The 21199-nt window shown below is 37.3% G+C and overlaps 1 protein-coding gene across 2 annotated transcripts in view; it reads left to right on the top strand.

Moving 5' to 3' along the window:
* akt3a (v-akt murine thymoma viral oncogene homolog 3a) overlaps window positions 1-21199 on the top strand; it is a 201651-nt gene that overhangs the window by 179912 nt on the left and 540 nt on the right. Inside the window, 4 exon segments of one of the 2 annotated variants that reach the window (NM_001197201.2) lie at window positions 8224-8438; window positions 8573-8660; window positions 12409-12511; window positions 20723-21199. The exon segment at window positions 20723-21199 is cut by the window's right edge and continues 540 nt beyond it. In NM_001197201.2, coding sequence (NP_001184130.1) covers window positions 8224-8438; window positions 8573-8660; window positions 12409-12511; window positions 20723-20808 — 492 coding nt within the window. In that variant the 3' untranslated portion in view covers window positions 20809-21199. 2 annotated transcript variants of the gene reach the window in all.

The following is a 21199-nucleotide window of genomic DNA, read 5'->3' as shown; positions in this document are numbered from 1 at the left end:
TCATTACTCCTCCCCGGAAGTGTTTAGTATTCTTTGAAAGAGCTTGATTAGCTGGTTCAGGTGTGTTTGATTGGGGTTGGAACTAAAATATGCTGGAAACCGGCACTCCACGACTGAGTTCAGGCACCCCTGACTTAATTCATTCATAATACCATCAGTTGTGTGTTTCTAAAAATGATTAATACTGCTGTTGAGTTTTACTGTATTTATCTTTTCAGTTGCTCTTTTTTTTAAAGCAGAACTGGTTTAAAGCGTTTGGTGAGGGCATTTGTGTTTTATCATTTGATATGAGTGTTATAAGAAGCATAAGAAGTAAGCAGATCATTTTTCACAAATTAAAAGATGGTTCTGATATGAAGTATTATAAATCAATGCATGAATGAATTATAAATTAATAAATAAAAAATTATAGTTTTGTATGATGATTTAGGGCTCTGTTGAAAATCTGGCTCTGTTAAAATCTGTTGAAAACTGTTGTGCATGTAACCCGCCAGTCCTACTGCATCCAACCCGGTTTAAGTTTGGATCGAATAGGCGATTCTTTGTATGGTAGTTGGTTGCTCTAACAAGAAGCCTAAAGACCTTGGCCTCTAGCGTCAGTTGCTAGAGCACCTTTAGAGGTCAAACAAGTGAAGTTTACCTGCGTGATACTTTGCTAACTGGCCTCCGTTAAAGTCACCCCCCTAAACCTCACTCCTACTTCACCCAACCCAGTCTGAGCTGGAATCAAACTGGCGATTCTTTGCGGCTTATTCATTTTCCTTCGGCTTAGTCCTTTTATTCATCAGAGGTCACCACAGCAGAATGAACCGCCAACTTATCCAGCATATGTTTTACACAGCGGATGCCCTTCTAACTGCTACCCAGCGCTGAGAAACAACCCTACACACTCATTCGCGCGCGCACACACACACACACACACACACACACACACACACACACACACACACACATACACACACGTACACTACGGCCAAATTAGTTTTTTCAATTCACCTATAGCACATGTCTTCGGACTGTAGGGGAGACTAGAGCACCCGAAGGAAACCTATGCCAAAACGGGGAGAACATGCAAACTCCACACAGAAATGCCAACTGACCCAGTTGCACTAAGGCGACAGTGCGAACCCCTGAGCCACCTTGTCACCTTTTGTGCGGCTTAATGTTTTAGTATTTGCTTAATATTTGAAATACAATCATTTATAACCTTTTACATATATTTACTATTTTTAAGATCAATATTATTAGCCCTCTTGAGAAATTATTAGATTGACTACAGAACAAACCACTGTTGTCCAGCTTGCCTAGTTAACCTATCAAAGCCTTTCAATTGCACTTTAAGCAGGATACTAGTATCCTGAAACATCTCTAATAAAATATTAGGTGTACTGTCATTATGGCATAGATTAAAGAAATTAGTCATTAGAAACTATTCATTAAAACTATTATGTTTAAAATGTTGGAAATCTCTCGTCTCTGTTAAACATCACTTGGGAAATGTTTTTTAAAAGAATTACAATTTTACAGGAGGACTAATAACTTTGACTTTAACTGAATAAATAATTTTTACTAACCATTTATATTCCTTATCTTTCTTAAAAATACTTCAAACTTATACTTACATGATTACATATCATTGTAGTACAATTTGTGTTGAATACAGTGTCAGACTTTAAAACTTCTCAAGTGTCTCAAAGCTCCTGCAGAGTCATTGCATCAAATTCAATCTTTTTTATTAAACGATAATAATAGATTTTAAAAACATCAAGAATTAAATCTTGCCAACCCCATACATTTTAAAATTTGATTAAAATGTAATATTAATCACAGTGTTCATAAGCTTCCATGGTGTTAGATAATGTTTATCAACAGTATGAACACACACTGCGCACAGATCGTGTCTTTTAAATAGCAAAAATAAGTATGGCTTTAATTTCCTTTGAGCAGTAGTTTGCTGTTGAACCTTCTGTCTAAGCAGAGGTGCACACGGCGCCCAGATTGCAGTGGCTAAATCCATATTTATAGACAGAAGGGGGGAGCGGGCAGGGGGCGGCAGCGGGAGTGAAGGGGGATATAGATTCCACTCGAAAAAGTACGGAAGACAATTTGGCGCAACATTTTGTTTTGCTCAGCCTGGCCGCTGTGCCAGGAGATGATTTGAGTGTTGGTTATTTTTCACAAGAGTATGTGATTGCACAAAAAAGTACATGCTAAACAGAGGCAGATGGTGGCAGATGGGGAAGGTTGGAAGAAGGTGGCTGGGAAACCTGGAAATCTATACTGCCGTACTGGTGTAAAAATAACAGAGCACTGCCTGAGCCAAGTTCTGGAGATGCAAAGTAGAGGGGGATTAGAGAGAGAGAGAGAAGAACGAGAGAGTGAGAGAGAGAGAGTGTGAAAGATATTTCGAGGGAAAAAATATTTTCTTTTAGGGTTACAGAAGTGAAATTGGAATAGTTTTGCTTAAATTTGGCCCTCACCAAATGTTTTAAGTGCTAATGAGAGCGAATGAAGATACATTTACAGAAATACTTCTCTAATAACAGTTCGCTTTCACAAGCTGTATGTCATCTGTCATTGAGTTCTCATCTGCCACATCTTTAGCATTTCGTAATTACGCCGTTTCTACAGCGTGTTTGCGCCCAGTAAAACACTATCGCTGCTTTCCAGCTGTTATTAAGAGCGCATTAGCAGGATGTGTGTTTGTCAGGATGTGCAGGTAAAGGTAGTGTTGGTCTTCTGGAAGGAGGTGTACAGGTGCACAGCAGCAGGTGAGCGCTCATAGTGTGTGTTTACAGTATGTGCGCATATATTTGTATGCACTTTGAACACCCCCGTGTGTGTGTGTGTGTGCACAAGCGTCCTCGTGTAGCCTGGCCAAAGTGGGATAAGCTCATGGAGGCTGTCTGTTCCACTGCCCTGCTGGGGAACTGGGCTGGTGGAGCCACAGGCTCTCTGTCCCATCCCTCCCCGGCCAGCCTTGCCAAGGGCCCAGTCCTGGGAGCAGCAGCCCTGCCACATGGCTGTCCGAGCAGGGGCCTGTTCCTCCCCTGCGGCCGCTCCTCCTCGCCTGTGGCTCTGGAACAGGGAGACCCCAACTGGCTCTGTGTGCATTAATCGCATCCCCGCCTGCAGCCGAGCTGCTCACGTACAGTCCCAGGACAAACAGCACAATCCGGCCATACGTGCCTCAAACACACACGCACACACACACACACACACACAAACAGTGGCCTCATCCTCGCTTACACTCCTGTTTGTTTCCAGAACACACGCTTCTCTCTTGTGCTCACAGACATGGACAAACACACTCATTCTGTCAGACTAGTTCAAACTTCAAACTCTGATTAAATCGGTGTAAATCGTGTCAACTTTGATTTATGAAGCAGCTGCGATAGAAGTATGATAAAAGATACTCAATATCACAAAACAATCCATTATTAATTGTGATTGACCCTAGAGCAGGTTGCTCACCAGAAGTGCCGCGACACGGCGCGCACATGACAGTTTAAAGTATCACACACTAGATGTGCACATTCGCATGATATTTAACATAAAACTAATCAGATGGCGCTCTGAAATATGAACTGCGTCCTGAGTCATGGCTGGGCGCTGCCGACTTGCAGCGCCGGTGTGTGTATCCTGATAGAAACCTATGTTTAAAATTCTAAACTGCATGGTGCTGCGCGGCGCATCACAGAGCGGCGCTTCTGGTGTGCGACCTGCTTAGGGCTCTTAGGTGGTTTGGGGCTCTGGAGAGGTATTGGCATGCCCTGACATTTGTGCTCTTTTTCAGGTTTCTTATAATTACATTAAATTCTGATGACAAACTGTGACGCAGTAATATGATAGAAAAAATTAAATAGATATGTGTGGTCAATAAAAAAACTTTTTAAAGTCATTGAACTAAGGTTATAAAACTAATATTAAGTATGCATTTATCCAGCTTTTGCAAGTAATTTACCATGGTTAATGTGGTTTTACCACAAAATAATCTGACAATCATCATGTTTACTCGTTCACTTTAAACAACAGCTCTCACTTTACATCAAGTGGCCTTAACTAATATGTGCTGAAATGAATGATTTGTTATTATGCACTTTCTGTGTAAATTTGTTTTACATTTGTACTTATGCTTGATTAAATACATGCATTTAATTACAGCTGTTATTAATTTCTCTAATTACATCTTTTATTACAGCGTTGACCATCCCTTACACCTTAACCCACGCTTAAACCTGTCTAAAACTCATACACCTAACCTGTCCCAAACCCTACCCGTATCCCTCCTCAAGTGCACCAGAAGTGTTCTGCAATACCTTTACAACACAGTAACTACACTGTATTTATTTTTATGATGCAAGTTCATAGTAGTTAAGGCCACCTAATGTAAAGTGGGACCAAACAATATTGTCAGCTTACATTGTGTGCAGTAATTCTGTTAGAAGTCAGTGGTTATTCAACTCCAATTAACCATTTCACATCTCATTTACTCTGCCAAGTGACATGCAGTACTGTTGAAATGACTGTGGTGATGAAATTATAGTACATAAAGTTGGCTAATAATAAACATTAAACTGCAAAAAATTAAATTCAGATACAAACTGTGCATAATTTAGCTGATTATTTTACATTTGTATATTGTTGTTTGAGCACTTTACCATCAGATTGCTGTTATTTCTAGTAGACCTAATACACAGATGAAATCATTTTCTGAATATTTCTGACTAGAGCTTTGATCTGTTGAATGTGAAGTGCTGTCAAAATCACAGTGCACAATATACCATTCATCACATTTGCTCTGACATGTCTGTGTGAAGAATTCATATACACTAATCTCGCTGTATGGAGGTTTTAGCGCTGCGTTCCCACATGGACCTCCACATTGTGTTTCCTAATCAGAGCGAGTAATGAATGCTGCTGTTGACTCATGCAGGTCTGCCTGTTTTAAAGATCAGAGAGGAGACATCATTATAACACCACTCTCAGCATATGCTTAACTGGCTCGCTGCCAGACAGCCTTGTCATTAGTCAGACGTATTAATCATTACTCTTCTCTCCGTCGCGCACTTCTTCTCCAGCCGCCTCGTTTCCTCCACCTAGACTTGAAGAGCTTCCGGTAAGGTGTGTATGAGGGTCCACAGTAATTGGGGCCCGGGACGCTTGCCCAAATAGCGCAGCTTTGATCCAAGGATTTCAGGCTTTTAGGAATGTGCTTCCATGTTCCAACTGTATCCTGTGCTGGACCTTTGACCTGATACGGCGGTGGAGAATGAACGTTTAGTTGCTTTTATCGGTGAATCGCTGATTGGCCTGAGAATTGGCTCACACTGGCATGGGCTTGGTGATGAGAAGCACTACAATATGAGAGTGTGTGTGTGTGAAGTGCTGCCATTATCAGCTACTGATATTCATACATTAGCATGGATCTTCATAACTGCCATTCATTTAGAAACTCTCAGCTGTAATGACTATAACGCAGAAGAAGTTGATTCAGTGTAATGTTACACGTTCAACTTATTTTCTAGAGTTGCTGTGTTTAAAATGTGCTGAACCAAAATGTATATAGAAATAATAATGCAATAGTTAATATACAGGATTTAGAAGTGAACAGAGATTGCCTTTTAGACCTCAGTTAGATACCAAATAGTCTTGAGAACTAAATTGAAATCTAAAGGAGCTTGATTGAATTTTTAAACTGGAAATAAGACATTGTTTATCAGCTTTATGAAGGGATGGTTGAATATAGATGGATGTAGATAAATGTCTCCTACAGTAGATATTATATTACTTAAACCTAGTAAAGTTTTTTAATCAAATTTCATGAGTATGAAATGCTTATGATTGACCACGACTGGTCTTGCATCATCAATTACTAACCAACCAATCAGACGCATTCAAATCAAAATAAATAGTCTGTTTTCCTTACATTAGTCTTCCTCGTTTTTTCTGACAAAACCCCCCCCTTCCACCCTGACTCTTTCCTAATCCAATTGCAGAGAAGTTCTCAAAACCCACCTGAGCTCAAGACCTACCTGAGCCGTCTAAACGGAGGGAGCCCCGGGCTCGTGGATCTTCAGAGCTCAGGCCTCTCTCCTGGGACAGCATGCCAAATAGACTTTGTGAACTCTTGAATTTTTTTAAAATTCAAAACTTGAATAAAATCCATTTGAATAAAATCACAAAGATATTAACTTATTAAAAAAAAAAATGCTTATCTGCATTTAGTGAAAGTTTGTTTTGAAAAAGTTTACTTCACAATAATATCACAATCACAATATACTAGTTTTTGATGGCTACCTCCCGAATCATACTTTCAGCTTCAGTTATCATGGTTTAATTAAGTCTAATTGTCAACTTTGATGTGTTTACTAAGTTAAACATCTGCATGAAACATCTATTTTCTGCATTATTTGTATTTTCAGTAATAAAGAGATTATGTGTTTGTTACTACAGTACATTCTGCTCAACTCTGTTACATCAGTTGTAAAAAGGCATAATACAATCTGTGAAGCACTGATAGAAAAAGCACGTGACCTGCTCCAAATTAAATCACATTGCTTCCTCTAGTGGGAAACTATGGAAGGCACTAAGGCAATCATTTGTACAAAATGTTTAGCTTAGACCAATAGTATATTAATTGTATGTCAACTCTATTATTCTAACATTTCAATGAATTTCTCATTCACTTTTATAAACTAGACATGCCATGTGGTACCTTTGGGGTTCGAATCTTGAGCTAAAGCTCAAAGAGGTGAAGAATGTCAACTCTGTTAGTGGCTTAAGAAGTGAACTGAACAACAGTCAGTGAAAGAACCAAATGTTCCCTCATTTTGCACAATTTGATGTTAATAAAGGACATTAATTTGACGTTAATTCAGCTTACTCTAGGCCGTTCAATTCATTTTCCTGTGTCATTAAAATAACTCTGGTCATTAAAACAGACACCTTCAACAGGGGAGCCAGTTTTAAGATCTGAAATTCACCTTTTATAGTTTAAGCTTTTTGATTAGTGCTTTTAATTCTTCAGAGATAAGGGGTTAAAGTACAAAACTAGCCATATGATTTTGTTAGCTCACATTGCTAGTTTATTGTTGAACAATTCATCTGTGCATAACATTACAAAATCTAAAAATGCATTTCCTTTTTTTTTTTCCAGTAAATTGTTCTGATTACGGCTGTTTCTTTTACACGTTCTTCAGCGATCTTGTGTATTCATGTTCTCATGTATTATCATCATCAATTGCCAAAGTTCAGTTCCAAAACTGCGTGAAGGAGAACGCGTGAAAATTCTCAGATGTGTTCTTGGTATCAAGGATGCATCAATGCAAACTTGATACCAAAGCACCGAACTCGCTTTAGAAGTCCCTTACGTCATTGTGACTGAATAAAGGCGGTAGGAAGCGCAACATTTTATATAGGTTTATAATCAAAGTTCTGAGATATAACTTATTTGTCTCAGGAGTTTCCCTAAATGAGATCGTGATAGTAAACATTAACATGAAAATATAATAAACACATTAACACATTAAGAGTGTTTATTTGCTGAAATTTATATGAAAAAAAAAATCTGTTTTATTCGTATTGTGCAAAGTATATTTGTAAGGATTTTGTCCATGTTGTATATATTTAAAAGGGAAAAATCAGTAAATCATTGTATGAATGCTGTAATGTTTAAAAAACTTTCTGTTAAAAATGTGTAAAGGTCATGTTAATTCAGGAAGAATGCAGCATCTCGTTTCTCACAGGACAGTTCTGTGTCCTTGCGGTCTCCCGAGTTTGTTCTTCCGAGGTGACAAGACCTCTTCACGAGAATGCAAGTACGTTCTCTGTGTTTTTGCAATTGAGAAACAGCCAACGCATGTATTAGGTATTGGGCGTGGCCAACATACTTAACCACGCCTTCTTCAACTGTCAGTTTTGACAGAAACAGAAACAGTGAGAAGAAGATGTCTGTTTTAATAACTCTTCTAAAACCTATTTCCTGATCTTTCTGAATGAAATTCCTGCTTTACTACATTCATTTACACCGTGGTAGAAAAAACAAGCCTCGCTTACTGTTTGCTCATTTAAAATTCTGTTTCTCTAGGAACTGCCTTACAATAAGAAAAAAACGGTGCAGCTTCTTGTTCATGTAGACTTAATGCTTCCTTTTTGTCCAGGTACATGTTGTGGGCTCTGATCAGGAGAGTTCTAATCATGGCTGATTGTGCGTGTCTTCAGGTGCTGGAGGACAATGATTACGGCCGTGCGGTGGACTGGTGGGGTCTCGGGGTGGTCATGTATGAGATGATGTGTGGTCGACTGCCTTTCTACAATCAGGACCACGAGAAGCTGTTTGAGCTCATCCTGATGGAGGACATCAAGTTCCCCAGGACGCTCTCCGCTGATGCCAAGTCCCTGCTGTCCGGCCTGCTCATCAAAGATCCCAACAAGAGGTACAAACCCAGAAACATTCCTCACGATATCAAGATCAGTTTGCCTTTCTATTTTCTGTATTTGACTTAATTAGACAGGAACTGGCCATCAGTTGTCAAGCAACTACAGGAAATCCTTTTGTTTTTCCAATCAGACTTGGTGGAGGTCCGGATGATGCTAAGGAAATTATGCGACATAGTTTCTTTACTGGAATTGACTGGCAGGATGTCTATGATAAAAAGGTAATTGAGCATCTTTGCTGTTGCGTCTTCTTCATTACAAATGAAGATGCACTCTGTAGCTGTGTCTCATTTCAGAGAGCTGAGTCCTTCCAGGTCCACACAAGCCAAAATGAGCATTTTGAAATGAGACGATCTAGCCTACATAGGACAGATCTCGTCTCATAGCGACCGCAATATCTGCCTCAAATAAGCTGTAATATTGTAATGACTTTTTTTAAAGTGATTTTAAAACTTATTTTATGCAATCTGTAGCCAAAGCAAGGTTTACAGAAGCTGGAAATATAATTTCTTTGATTCATACATGCACACATAAACTCTATAAAATCACTTGTAAGTAAGGCCGCATTTACACTGCAATGTTCAAGTGACTCAATTCCGATTTTTTTCTCCCATGTGACACAGATTCAGTATGGCCCATGTACATGTAAGCAGGAACAAATCATATGGATTCTTATTTACTCAAATCAGGATCAGGCCTTGTTCATATGTGTAATTTTATCCAATATAAATCGGATCTGTGCCATCATGTCTGCAGTGTAAGCAGGTAGATCAGATTTTCACCTGTCAATGCGAGTCGCGCGTCATTAAAAACCATAGCGAATGATGTCAAGTCTGACACTTTCATTTTAGTACAGACTTCAGTCCCAAACCTTAAATTTCATACACAAGGACTTAAACAGCTTTCATATTGTCATATAACATATGTATTTAAGCATGTTAACGAGAGCGAGAGAGCGCAATGTCTGCCACGTAACCAATATAAACTAATATAAAACTAGTGCATAGCTACATCACGCGCAGAAATTATGCCATGGACATTACATCAAGATGCCTAAAGGTTTTAAAAAGCCTATATATCAAAAGAAGATGGATAAATGAGAATCTTTCTGTCATAAACTATAGTAAAACAGCTTTTCAAAAGCTGCGAACAGATTACATACAGGAATAGAGAAAAGAGCACTCTTTAATTGTCAGCTGTTAGTCAGCGCTCTTTTTTCTCTGGTAGTGTGCTGTGTAAATGCAGACAATCGGATACCAGTCACTTTTAAAAGATGATGTAAGCAGGTCATCAAAAAAATTGATACAGTCACAAAATCGGAATTGACCTTAAAGATCTGCAGTGTAAATGTGGCCTAAAACATGCCATACTCTTTTTGTTTGTTGTTTTGACATCGAAGTAAAATAATCCTAATTCAGACATTTAATCCGGAGTTTTCTTTTAAAAACAACCTGCCGTTATCAGTGCACACTGAATCTTGAGATGTCCGCGAAGGATCTACCAGTTGTATCCTTCATTACCTGGAAAACGAAGTACACATTTTAAGGCTGCATTTGAAGGAACTTTCGAATTTGTTTGAAATAAGACTGTGCTGATGACGCAGTACCTTTCGAATGCATTTTTTGAATGAGGCAGCCTTTGAAATGAGACACATCTTGTATTTTAGGTCTATTTCTGAGATTTTTTTTTATATATATATATAAAAGACAATTATGATGTTTTATTGTTGTGACCCCATAGAAAAACACAATTGTGAGATAATACTATTTTGATGCTAAAATAGATTTAAACAATATCAGAAGTGATTTTGTTGACTTAAACAAAATATTAAATATCAATTTTTTAATGTTTTAAATAACTGGCGAAATTAAAATGTCAAAATATTGGTGAAATAATAATCCATCATCATTCCTTCTAACATGTTTATGTAGAAATGAAATGACACACTTAATCTGATCTTATTTTAAAGGATTAAAAACCTCTTGCTGACAGTTGGCTTAAACTTAATTTGAGTGACAAAGTATAAAGTATTACAATATCAATTAAAGATGCCAAAATAAAATCAGTAAATACCTAAGCTTAGCTGAATAAAAGGAGTTCAGTACATGGAAAGACATACTGTGAGCCTTAAACACTATTAAGTGTAATGAATGTCCCAGTTAAAAACAAGCCAATCGAAACAAAACACTGACTCTGACGATCCATGCGAGATCATTAATATTTGGCCAAACTAAACTACTTCTACAACTACAACTAAAACTTCCCCACCCTGTAGTTCATTTAAGCTTGTATTATGCTTGCTATATGTGTGGGACTCTTATTTAGGAAATGAGAATGTCAGTTACTGAACAATTATGTGAATTTGTTAAAAAACAATTTTGACTAAAGTATGATTATTTTGCACAAGTGTATTTCAGAGCGCATCACTATGGGTGTGTGAGCTGCAGGCATTGCCTGACACTGACAGCTCATTAATATTCATGACCATTCCAAATATGGTCCAAACAGCTTTTAATTATAGGTGTATTTCCTGTTGTTATAAATAAGTATATGAAACCATATTGGGTATTTTTTTGCACTCCCTTAAGCCACATACCTACTACACTACCTGACAAAAGTCTTGTCCTTGATCCCAGTTGTAAAAGCAACAAATAATAACTTGACTTGATCATTTGGAAAAGTGGCAGAAGGTTCTTTTTTTATTTTTTATGGTAAATCATGTGTTAAACTGCATCCTAATCATCACAAATACTGCAGAGACTTGTTGGAACCAGCATGAAGCCAAGATTCTCACAGAAATTAGTCAAGTTTGGTGAAGGAAAGATCATGGTTTGGGGTTACATTCAGTATGGCGGCGTGCGGGAGACTTGCTGAGTGGATGGCAACATCAATAGCTTGAGATATCAAGACATTTGTGCTGCCCATTACATTACAAACCACAGGAAAGGGGAAATTCTTCAGCAGGATGGTACTCCTTTTCATACCTCAGCCTACACATTAAAGTTCCTGAAAGCAAATAAGAGCAAGTTGCTACGGGATTGGCCAGCCCAGTCACCAGACATGAACTTTATTGAGCATGTCTAGGGTAAGATAGAGGAGACATTGAAGGTGAATCCAAAGAATCTTGATGAACTCTAGGAGTCATGCAAGAACGCTTTCTTTGCCATTCCAGATGACTTTATTAAAAAGTTATTTGAGTCATTGCAGAGATGTATGGATGCAGTCCTCCAAGCTCATGGGAGTCATATAGTCACAATATTAATTATTTTTCCACTTTAGCATGACTTTATATTCTATACTGTACATTATTTCTGTTAACTGGCAAGACTTTTGTCTAAGCAAAGTCAGACCTTACTGTCCTAATTAAACAATTAAAAATCAAGGCATGATCATATTTTATTTTGGTAAAGTAAGTGTAATCTAGAGGCCTTTGCCTTTTCATATAAGCCACTTCTGATACCAAATAATCAACTAGAAGTCAAGGTATTATTTGTTGTTCCTTAAGCTTGGATAGGCGACAAGACTTTTGTCAGGTAATATATGTATATAGTGGAAAAAATTTAGCATAATGAATCAATTCCCTCTTTGGCATCTTTAATAAATATATGAAGTCTGATACATAAACTATTGTTACAATGTAGAACATTTTGTTTGGTATCTTCAGTTATTTAAGATCAGATTTATTTTAAATACATTCTTTTTTTTTGCTCTGAAATAAAAGAGTAAATCAAACAACACATTCTAACTAAAACACTTTTGATGGCACATGTTTACACAGAGGTTGTGTGTGATTTGATGCAAGAATAGGTCACTGTCACTTAAGCTCGACAGATAGCACAATGGCTGGCAGAGGAGGGTGTGCTGTAGAGGCGTTAGATTGAGCCCTCCGGCCTGCCATACTATATGCAGTGTCAGATCTGCACAAACAGGTGCTCGGTGTGTTTTCATCCCCCTCTCTTCCTTCCTCAGCTGATACCTCCCTTCAAGCCTCAGGTGTCGTCAGAGACAGATACCAGATATTTTGACGAAGAGTTCACAGCTCAAACCATTACAATAACCCCTCCTGAAAAATGTGAGTTCATCTGCTGTTTGTTGTTTATCTCTGCATACATTGACAATGCTGTTATGACTCAAAGTGTGTTCTGAAAACATACTGGCTTATGTGATATTCAGCTGAATTCATTAGAAACTCTAGAAAATACAGTTTTTTTTTTTCTTCGGCACAAATTGAAATCGCCTGAAAACTTTGGGTGTTGCTTTTTGTTTGCACATAATATTGATTGAGAAGTTTTGTGGCGATGTTACTTGGTAATATTCATGAATTTCACAAACAAAGACCAAATACTGGTTTAAAGGTGTTGAAATGTTAGTGCACCCAAACGAGAAATTTAAATTGTTATCAATTTATGAGGCAGCATGGGGACTAAGTGGTTGGTACTGTCACCTTACTCCAAGAAGGTCACTGGTTCAAGTCTCGGGGTCAGTTGCCATTTCTCTGTGGAGTTTGTATGTTTTCCTGTTTCTTCCGGGTGCTCCGGTTACCCCCACAGTCCAAAGGCATGCGGTATAGCTGAACTGAAAAAGCTAAACTAGCTGTGTGAATGGGAGAGTGTATGAGTGTATGTTACCCATTGCTGGTTTGCAGCTAGAAGGGGATCCGCTGTGTAAAACATATGCTGAATAAGTTGGCAGTTCATTCCACTGTGGCGATCCCTGATAAATAAAGAGATTAGGCAGAAGAAAAATGTATGAATGAATGAGATTTTATAGAATTTTGGGTAACACTTTACTTGAAGGGGGTGTTTGTGTCATGAAACCTTTATAATCATGACATGATCATGAATCTGAATATGATTATACGCATGCTTTTGACAACTTTCATTGTGTCATTCACTCAGTTATGACATTTTAAATGCAAACATGATGTTGTTTCCTGTCATGACAACTTGACATTACCAAAACAACAAAACTTGTCATAAATCTGTCATAAACATAATTATCATGATGCCGTTATAATCATGATGTGAATTTTATAACAGCGTCATTAATATTTCTTAGAGCTCAACTCCAGTGGTACAAGCTGAATTTGTCAATAAATGTCATTAGCTATTAATAATATTGACACTTTTAATGACATATTTTGATGACAAATTCAGTTTGTTCCACTGAAAAAGTTATCAGAAAAATATTCATAAGTCATGTTTATGACAGATTTATGACAAGTTTTGTTTACTGTGTCATCTTTGCATTTTAAAATGTCAAAACTGAGAAAAAGACACCTAATGACAGTTGTCCTAAGCATGCATAACATTTCGTTCACATTGATGACATAAGTCATGTCATGATTAAAAAGGTCTTTTGTTATAAAGTCTGTAATTATGAAGTCTTAAATAACAACCAATGTTTTACAGTTTTTCTCAATTGGTTTGGCTCATTTCTTAAAACAGGAATTACATTCTCAAAACAACATGGACAAACCTTTAAACCACTTACCAATTGTTCACAACAGAATTGCCAAAGGGATGAAGCATTTTAGGGGCTTAATACTGTTAATATGAGAAGCAAATTTAGTTTTGACACAAGCGAACAGTTTTGGGAAAGATATAAGCTTTTGCAAGTGAACTACAGTATAGTGGTGAGCTGGACTGTAAAACTGTTTTGCCAAACAATATATGAGTTTTGAAAATGTAATTCCTGTTTCAAGAAATGAGCCAGACCAATGGGAAAAGTGTAAATGTATACTGTAGTGTATTTCAGAAATAGGAAATGCTTTACTTTGTAATGATTCAGAATATTCAGGATTTATGTGTTGTTGTTGTTTTTTTCTCGATCCACAATCTAGATTATAGACACTTTCTTAAATTATATAATGAATATAAAATGTCTTATTTTGAGCAGTTTCACCTCCTCTGATGCTACAGTTAATGGTGTGGGGAGTTTGAGGTGAAACAGGGCAGTCATATTTTCTATATCAACGCTAAAGCTTATAGAAGGTCTGGCTGATATTTAGGATGTTTGGAACCAATTAAATCTTGTCTTCATAACCCTTTTAATAAAAGTAACAACCTTGTTTTCGCCTGCAAACTGTTAAGACTTCCACAGGCTCCATATTCAACAGCTTGCTCTTGGTAAGTGTGTGGGTGCCAGTTTTTTTGGCATATTGCAGGCTTTTTTTGTGACCTGATGGGAAGTGTAAAAAGTGGTTCAGATAAAGTTTTCTTCACGGCTAACTGCAAAAAAACATTTTATTTGCCTAAACCACAGCCATATCACACTGGAGCCCAAGACTGGTGTCTAAGCAGGGCTGGGCCTGGTCAGTACCTTATGGGAGACCTTCTGGGAAAACTGACATCCTGCTGGTTGCTAAATGTGTTAGTGAGACCAGCATGGAGAGCTTACTCTGTGGTCTGTGTGGGTCCTAATGCCCCATTATAGTGACAGAGACACTTTGCTGTGAAAAACATTGCACTGTTTTGCAGAAAGCATTTAATTTGCTTTAACCACAGTCATATCACCCTGTAGACTGGTTGCCCAGCAGAGTTGAGTCTGGTCAGTACCTTTTGGAAGACTTTTTGGAAAAACTGAATTGCTGCTGGTAAATGTGCTAGTGAGGCCAGCATGGGGTGCTTACTCTGTGTGGATCCTAATGCCCCTGTATAGTGATGGGGACACTACTGTGAAAAGCACAGTCCTTCACTGCAGAAATAAAAAGTCTGGACTGGTCAGTACCTTATGGTAGTGATGGGAGAAACAAACAATCTTTTTCACAGCTTCCAAACCAATTGCTTCACAAATAGCTTGAAACACCACATGCTGAGACACATGGTGCTCAAAACTGTGTAAATGCAATAAAAGCTCATGCAAAACATGCATTAGAATGAGCTTTTTCAAACTTTGAATTTAAAGTGTAACCTATAAGTGCACATAACCTACAGGTGTCTGCCCAATATGTGTTCTTTCAGCAATTTCCAAGGCTTAAATGTTAAATGGTGGGCTCTTCCAAACAGGCCAACAAGAGACTAATATTCTATTTCACTTTACATAGCTCACTAAAACTGATTTAAGATCAGAGAATGAGGTGATTAAGATTTAACTATGAAACCTATTCAGTGATTCACCTCTAGGGGCTGATCTGTGTGATCTCACCCGATTCATGAAGTAGGGTCTGTGTGGGACTGCAAGACAGGGGCGTAACATGAGGGGGTGTAACTTGTAGTAGAGGCGCACCTTAAATTTATCGGGACCAACATGTCAAAACTATGTTGTCGACAAGATGGCGCTTATGCACACACAAGTTGCGACTGCTTTCATTGCCTTTATTTCCTATAATGTATAAACTTATAGTATATTATACTTTTATAATGGCCATTATTGATTATTAAAACTGATATTCAGCAAAAGAAAGGGTATGTTTCGTATTAATTATTCATTCGGAATATAAAAGGAGGCAGTAATGTTATAGGCTTCGTTTTGTTATAAATATCAATACATGAAGATGACGCTCATATTTGCAGCACAATGCCTAAACATTTCTGCTGTCTGTTAAGTTGCTAATATCAAAATGAAAATAGGCAGTTCCTTAAATCATGTTTTCATATTATTGTTGAGAAAGTGAAACAACGTAGCCAGGGTGATGTAAATGAGGTTATAAAGCACACTGTTCCTTTTGAAGATTTACCCGTGTCCTCGGGAGTCAGTTTTTCATGTCAGACTTGTGAAGTCTGAACTTACAAGGCTACTTAATATTCAGGAAAAGCCTTAATCAGGCAGCCCCGCCTCCGTTTTCAGATGTCTTCGTTTTTCCCTATCCACACTGAGACGGAGCAGCAGCATTTTAGAATGAAAACGGCCTCTTCAGCGTTTCCAAAACGCTCCGTTTTCGGTGCTCAAAAACTCTGGCGTAGAGTGGACGGATGGCGTAACCTTAGCAAAACGTATGCGTTTTAAAACGAAAATGCATTAGTGTAAACGGGGCCATAGACTACACCACTGGTACTGTGATTTGCAAATGCAGGGGGCAATGCAGCGTAGGCTAGCTGTCATGACAAATGGATGAAGACTTCAGGGAGTGGAGTTGCTAAATCAGGGGTGTCCAAACTTTTTCTTATGCAGGGCCAAAAATCTAATTGATTGAGGCTAGTGGGTGGGAGGTAAATATTATTGCCATGGGTAATTTCACAATTTATTTAATAAAATTAAAAAATACCTAGAAAATATTTTTTTTACATTTAAAAAAAATCTGATTCATTTACTACATTTAATTTCAATGAGCTTTTTTGTAGCTCCATTATTCTTACTCTCATCTGCAAAGATGGGATGGTGAGCCAAATCAAAGGTTGCAAAGGGCCAACTTTGGGCATCCCTATGCTAAATGAATGAATATACAGTAACAACATATCAAATGAATTGATTGTGGATAAATTTAGAGAAAATGCATGAAAACTCTTGCTGAAAATGTTCTCTGAAAAGTATTTCTGCCATCTTGCCAACATCTTGTTATGACATCTCGCATGGTTCAGTGGGATCTCGACAACTGCAAGTTATGCCTCTACTACAAATCATGCCCCTTTCATGTTACACCCAGTCCCCAGACAGATACACATGAATTCATGTGGATTTTCTGGTATTACACTGATTGACCACCAGAACCAGTAGCCTTGACCAGAAGAACCAGTAGCCTCTTTTCCACCATCATGCTGAACGGTTCTAGAACAGTTGGGTACAGTTCCAGTTGTATTTTCATGTGAGCCTAATATGGTGAGGCACAATTACAAACTGTAAGCCTACATTAAATTAGCCAACTGTGCTGAACAGGCAGGGCACATGTGTGCAAATCTTGGGGTGGCACACAAAAAAAATACTGTATTCAGTGTTCTATTCTAAATGAATTCAGTGTTATATATACAGTGTTTATATATATATATATATATATATATATATATATATATATATATATATATATATATATATATATATATTTGTTTCTAGTAAATGAAAAAATGTGGTTTTAAATAATTTAATTAATTACTCTTGAAATATTGCAATTTATTTCTTGAAATAATTCAACAAGTACATGTGCAAACCAAATAAATATCAATATTTAGTTTAAAAACAATTTTTATATACATAAATAACTTTTCAGCTATTTTTACACATACTTTTATTGTACAGCATACAGTATATACTATGTCTAAAATTAATGTAGATTAATGAGTTCATTAATAAAACAAATGAACAAACTGAACAAAAGGCATTACTACATACACACACACTCACTATACAGACCCTAAGAATATTATTTATCCATATTCCTTTTTGAGCCACAATATTATTAATGCAGCTTTTTCTATTGATGTAATATTAAATTGGCTTTGCTGTCTATTGAAGGTGTGTGCGTGCTGTCAACACTGATTGGGGAGGGCAGTGGCAGTTATACTTTAAATGACACCCTGGGCGAACGCATTTTTTTTCGTTGAACCAGCGCTAAGGGGGAGAGGCAGTGAATCAGCTACATATACACTGTACGTCAGTGGCACAAACAATAATTTAGTGCATTTTATTTATTTATATATTTATATTTATATATTTATTCAAATATTGGGAATATAAGTACATGAATATAAGTACATTTAATCAACAGCAAAATCATATTGGGGTGGCCAGAGTTTACCCAGGGGTGGCCATAGCTGGCTAAGCGAAAACACACAATTTGTTTATTAATTTTTTTGTAATTTAGAGTCCTCAAAACTGAAATATCTGATCCTCACCCATATTGCTGTTTGTATCCCACTTGTGTTTCCAAGGCAACAATTGACACATTTGTTAGATTCGAAAAGAGCTCCGTTATCATCACCATCATCAGCAATGGAAAATAAAACTGTAATGATGTAACAAAGCCATTTACTAAAATTGCCAATATGAAACACATTCTGAACCACTGATTTGCAGCTTGTTAAGTCATGACGTATGAAATATTGTTTCCGGGTCCAAGCCGCTACTCAATTTGAATTGAGAAAATATTAATTTATGATCTCTTTTTATTCATATCACACATTTTATAGAAAATGATGGGTTACACAACAGTCTCTGGACTTTCTGCAATATATATATATATATATATATATATATATATATATATATATATATATATATATATATATATATATATATTAGTACTTTAAAAATTAGTGCGTTAACGCATGCAATTAATTTGAAATAATTAACGCAATTAACGCAGTTGCTGTTTTTTATATCCTGTTGTGGTGGACGTGTTTTCAACATGCAAAGAAATGTGGATAAGGCCAAGAAAGCGCTTTTTGAAGGCAAGTTTCAGTATAAAACAGTTAATGTCGTATCACCAGGCTCTCCAGCGTTTCATGCAATTTCGGGTGTTTCATTTTTAACTTTCGACTTCTGTTGTAATGGAATTTGATACCGCATGGCAAAGGGAAAGAAAAACCTCCGCATTTCGTGACTCAGTGGTCCTTTAAGGTAATCAAAAATCGCTGCTTACATGGTAGACTCCTAATAAGAGTATTATCTTAATCATATTAAAATCTGAGTATTGGTGTCTTATGTAAATGTCCTCAGAAAGTGACATGATGTCGCGAGCTGTCAGACAGCGCATTCCTCTGCCTTTCAGCATGAGCCCTCAAATGTGTCATTAAGTTTGACGTGTTTCCCCTTTAAACGCAAGTGTCTGGTTCGCGTTGTGTTAGAATCCTTGTGAAATACAGTAATACTTTAGAACCCTTTGTTTAAGCAAATTTGATGAATGCGATCATGCGTGTTAAACCTGAAGGGAGTCGCTCTGCCTGCCCTGTGTGCGGTGTGTGTGTGTGTGTCTGTCTGTCAGTGTGTGTGTGAGTCTGCGTGCGCACGTTTCTTAGCAACAAACCTGCATAAATGTCCGTAGCCACTAAATCAAAAAGTTACGAATTGCTGTGAGATTGCATTGCACTCTCAGCTCGCATCATTCAAAAGAAAAGGTCCACATTGTCCCCCAATAATGTCAACAGACTGGATTGTTTTAGCAACTGACTGAATGTAAAAGAGGGCTGAGTAAAATTGTTTCTACTTTATAATTAATGTTCTCAACTCACAGCAATACAACTTTACAATGAGTGCAATTGTTTGTATTCAATACTTTATTGTTATAATAATTTTTCATTTTCCATATCTGCAATGCCTGTATTTTGGCATTTTTTGCTGTCCACTTAGAATCCAACTTGGAAATATTTTTTTTTTAAATTTATTGGCATTGATTGTTTTAAAATTCAAATGGCATTAACATGCCTGTGTTTTTATTTCTGTAATAAATATGGCTGTCAAGCCAGGATCTTGATGGTTTATTGTGGGTATGTTGTTTCCATGAAGAAATCTTTGTTACAATTAAACAAAAATTCAAATAAACAATTATGTTTTGAATTTAAATAGTTTTTGTCTTGCGTTTACATAAATCTTTACATTTGAATAGCCAAAATTACAAGTTTCAGTCTTTTAAATGTGATTAATCGTGATTAATTTTTTTAATCGATTGACAGCACTAATATATATATATATATATATATATATATATATATATATATATATGTGTGTGTGTGTGTGTGTGTGTGTGTGTATATATATATATATATATATATATATATATATATATATATATAAATGTGTATATATATATAGTGATTGTGATATATGTATATTGTGAAGTATTAAAGCACTTTATAAACATTTATTACCATTTGATGAGTCTCCCAATACAGTTTGATAAAGAACTTGGACCAAGAAGCCGCTTAGTATGCTGTCATATTTAACAAGCGGATAAAGATTTTCGAGCTTCATGAAACAGTGCGGTGAAAGAAGCCTTCACTACCTTATGGGAGGTTGGGAAAACTAGGTAAATGTGTTAGTGAGCCTTGCATTGGATATGTGTGTGTGTCCCAATGCCCTGGTACAGTGACTGGGCATCTCACCTTTGGATGAGACATTAAACCAAGGTCCAGACTCCATGGTCATTAAGAACCCCATGGCACTTCTCATAAAGAGTAAGGGTGTAACCTTCAAATTACCCCCACTGTCCCTTATTAGTCACAGCCTCTTTATAATCGTCATCCATTGAATTTTCTTTGTTACTCTCTCTGTCCTCTGAACCTCCGCTAAGTTGATTTAAGTATACAACTGCATATAAAATGCCTTATTTATTAAATCTGGCTGAAAAAGACAAGTTACTGTACTGCTAACCTAGCCTCTCTTTACCAATGGTTGCTGTGCTTTTCTTACACAGTTGATGAAGATGGGATGGACTGCATGGACAACGAGCGACGGCCACACTTCCCCCAGTTCTCCTACTCGGCCAGCGGGAGAGAATGAGCGCCACACAGCCGACACTGCCTCATCTTCATCAAGATTACCACTGGAACAAATGAGCTCTTCAGCTTCTAACAGCCGCAGCCCTATTGAACCGCCATCGCCCATCTTGGTTCTTTCATTTCTTTAGCTTGACCAAGGGAAACTTTTAATTTAGGATGATGGGAATTTGCACGTCGGGTCGGATCGAGGTCCATCCGGCTCAAACGTCCTCACAGCTCCAGCCCAAAGGTTGGGTCATGATGGAAGAACTTCTGCTGTTTGTTAGGAGTTTTGTCTTCATTGTGTTTCTCTCTTTGTTTTGAGATGTTGCTTTACATTCTTTACTAATCGAGAACTAGTTTGATCGGTTCATTTTAGTTTGTATAACTGCATGGCTAGAGATTCACTTGGG

This window comes from Danio rerio, chromosome 13 (assembly GCF_049306965.1).
Source record: "Danio rerio strain Tuebingen ecotype United States chromosome 13, GRCz12tu, whole genome shotgun sequence".
NCBI classification, from domain to species: domain Eukaryota; kingdom Metazoa; phylum Chordata; class Actinopteri; order Cypriniformes; family Danionidae; genus Danio; species Danio rerio.
This window is presented reverse-complemented; position numbering and strand designations above follow the sequence as displayed.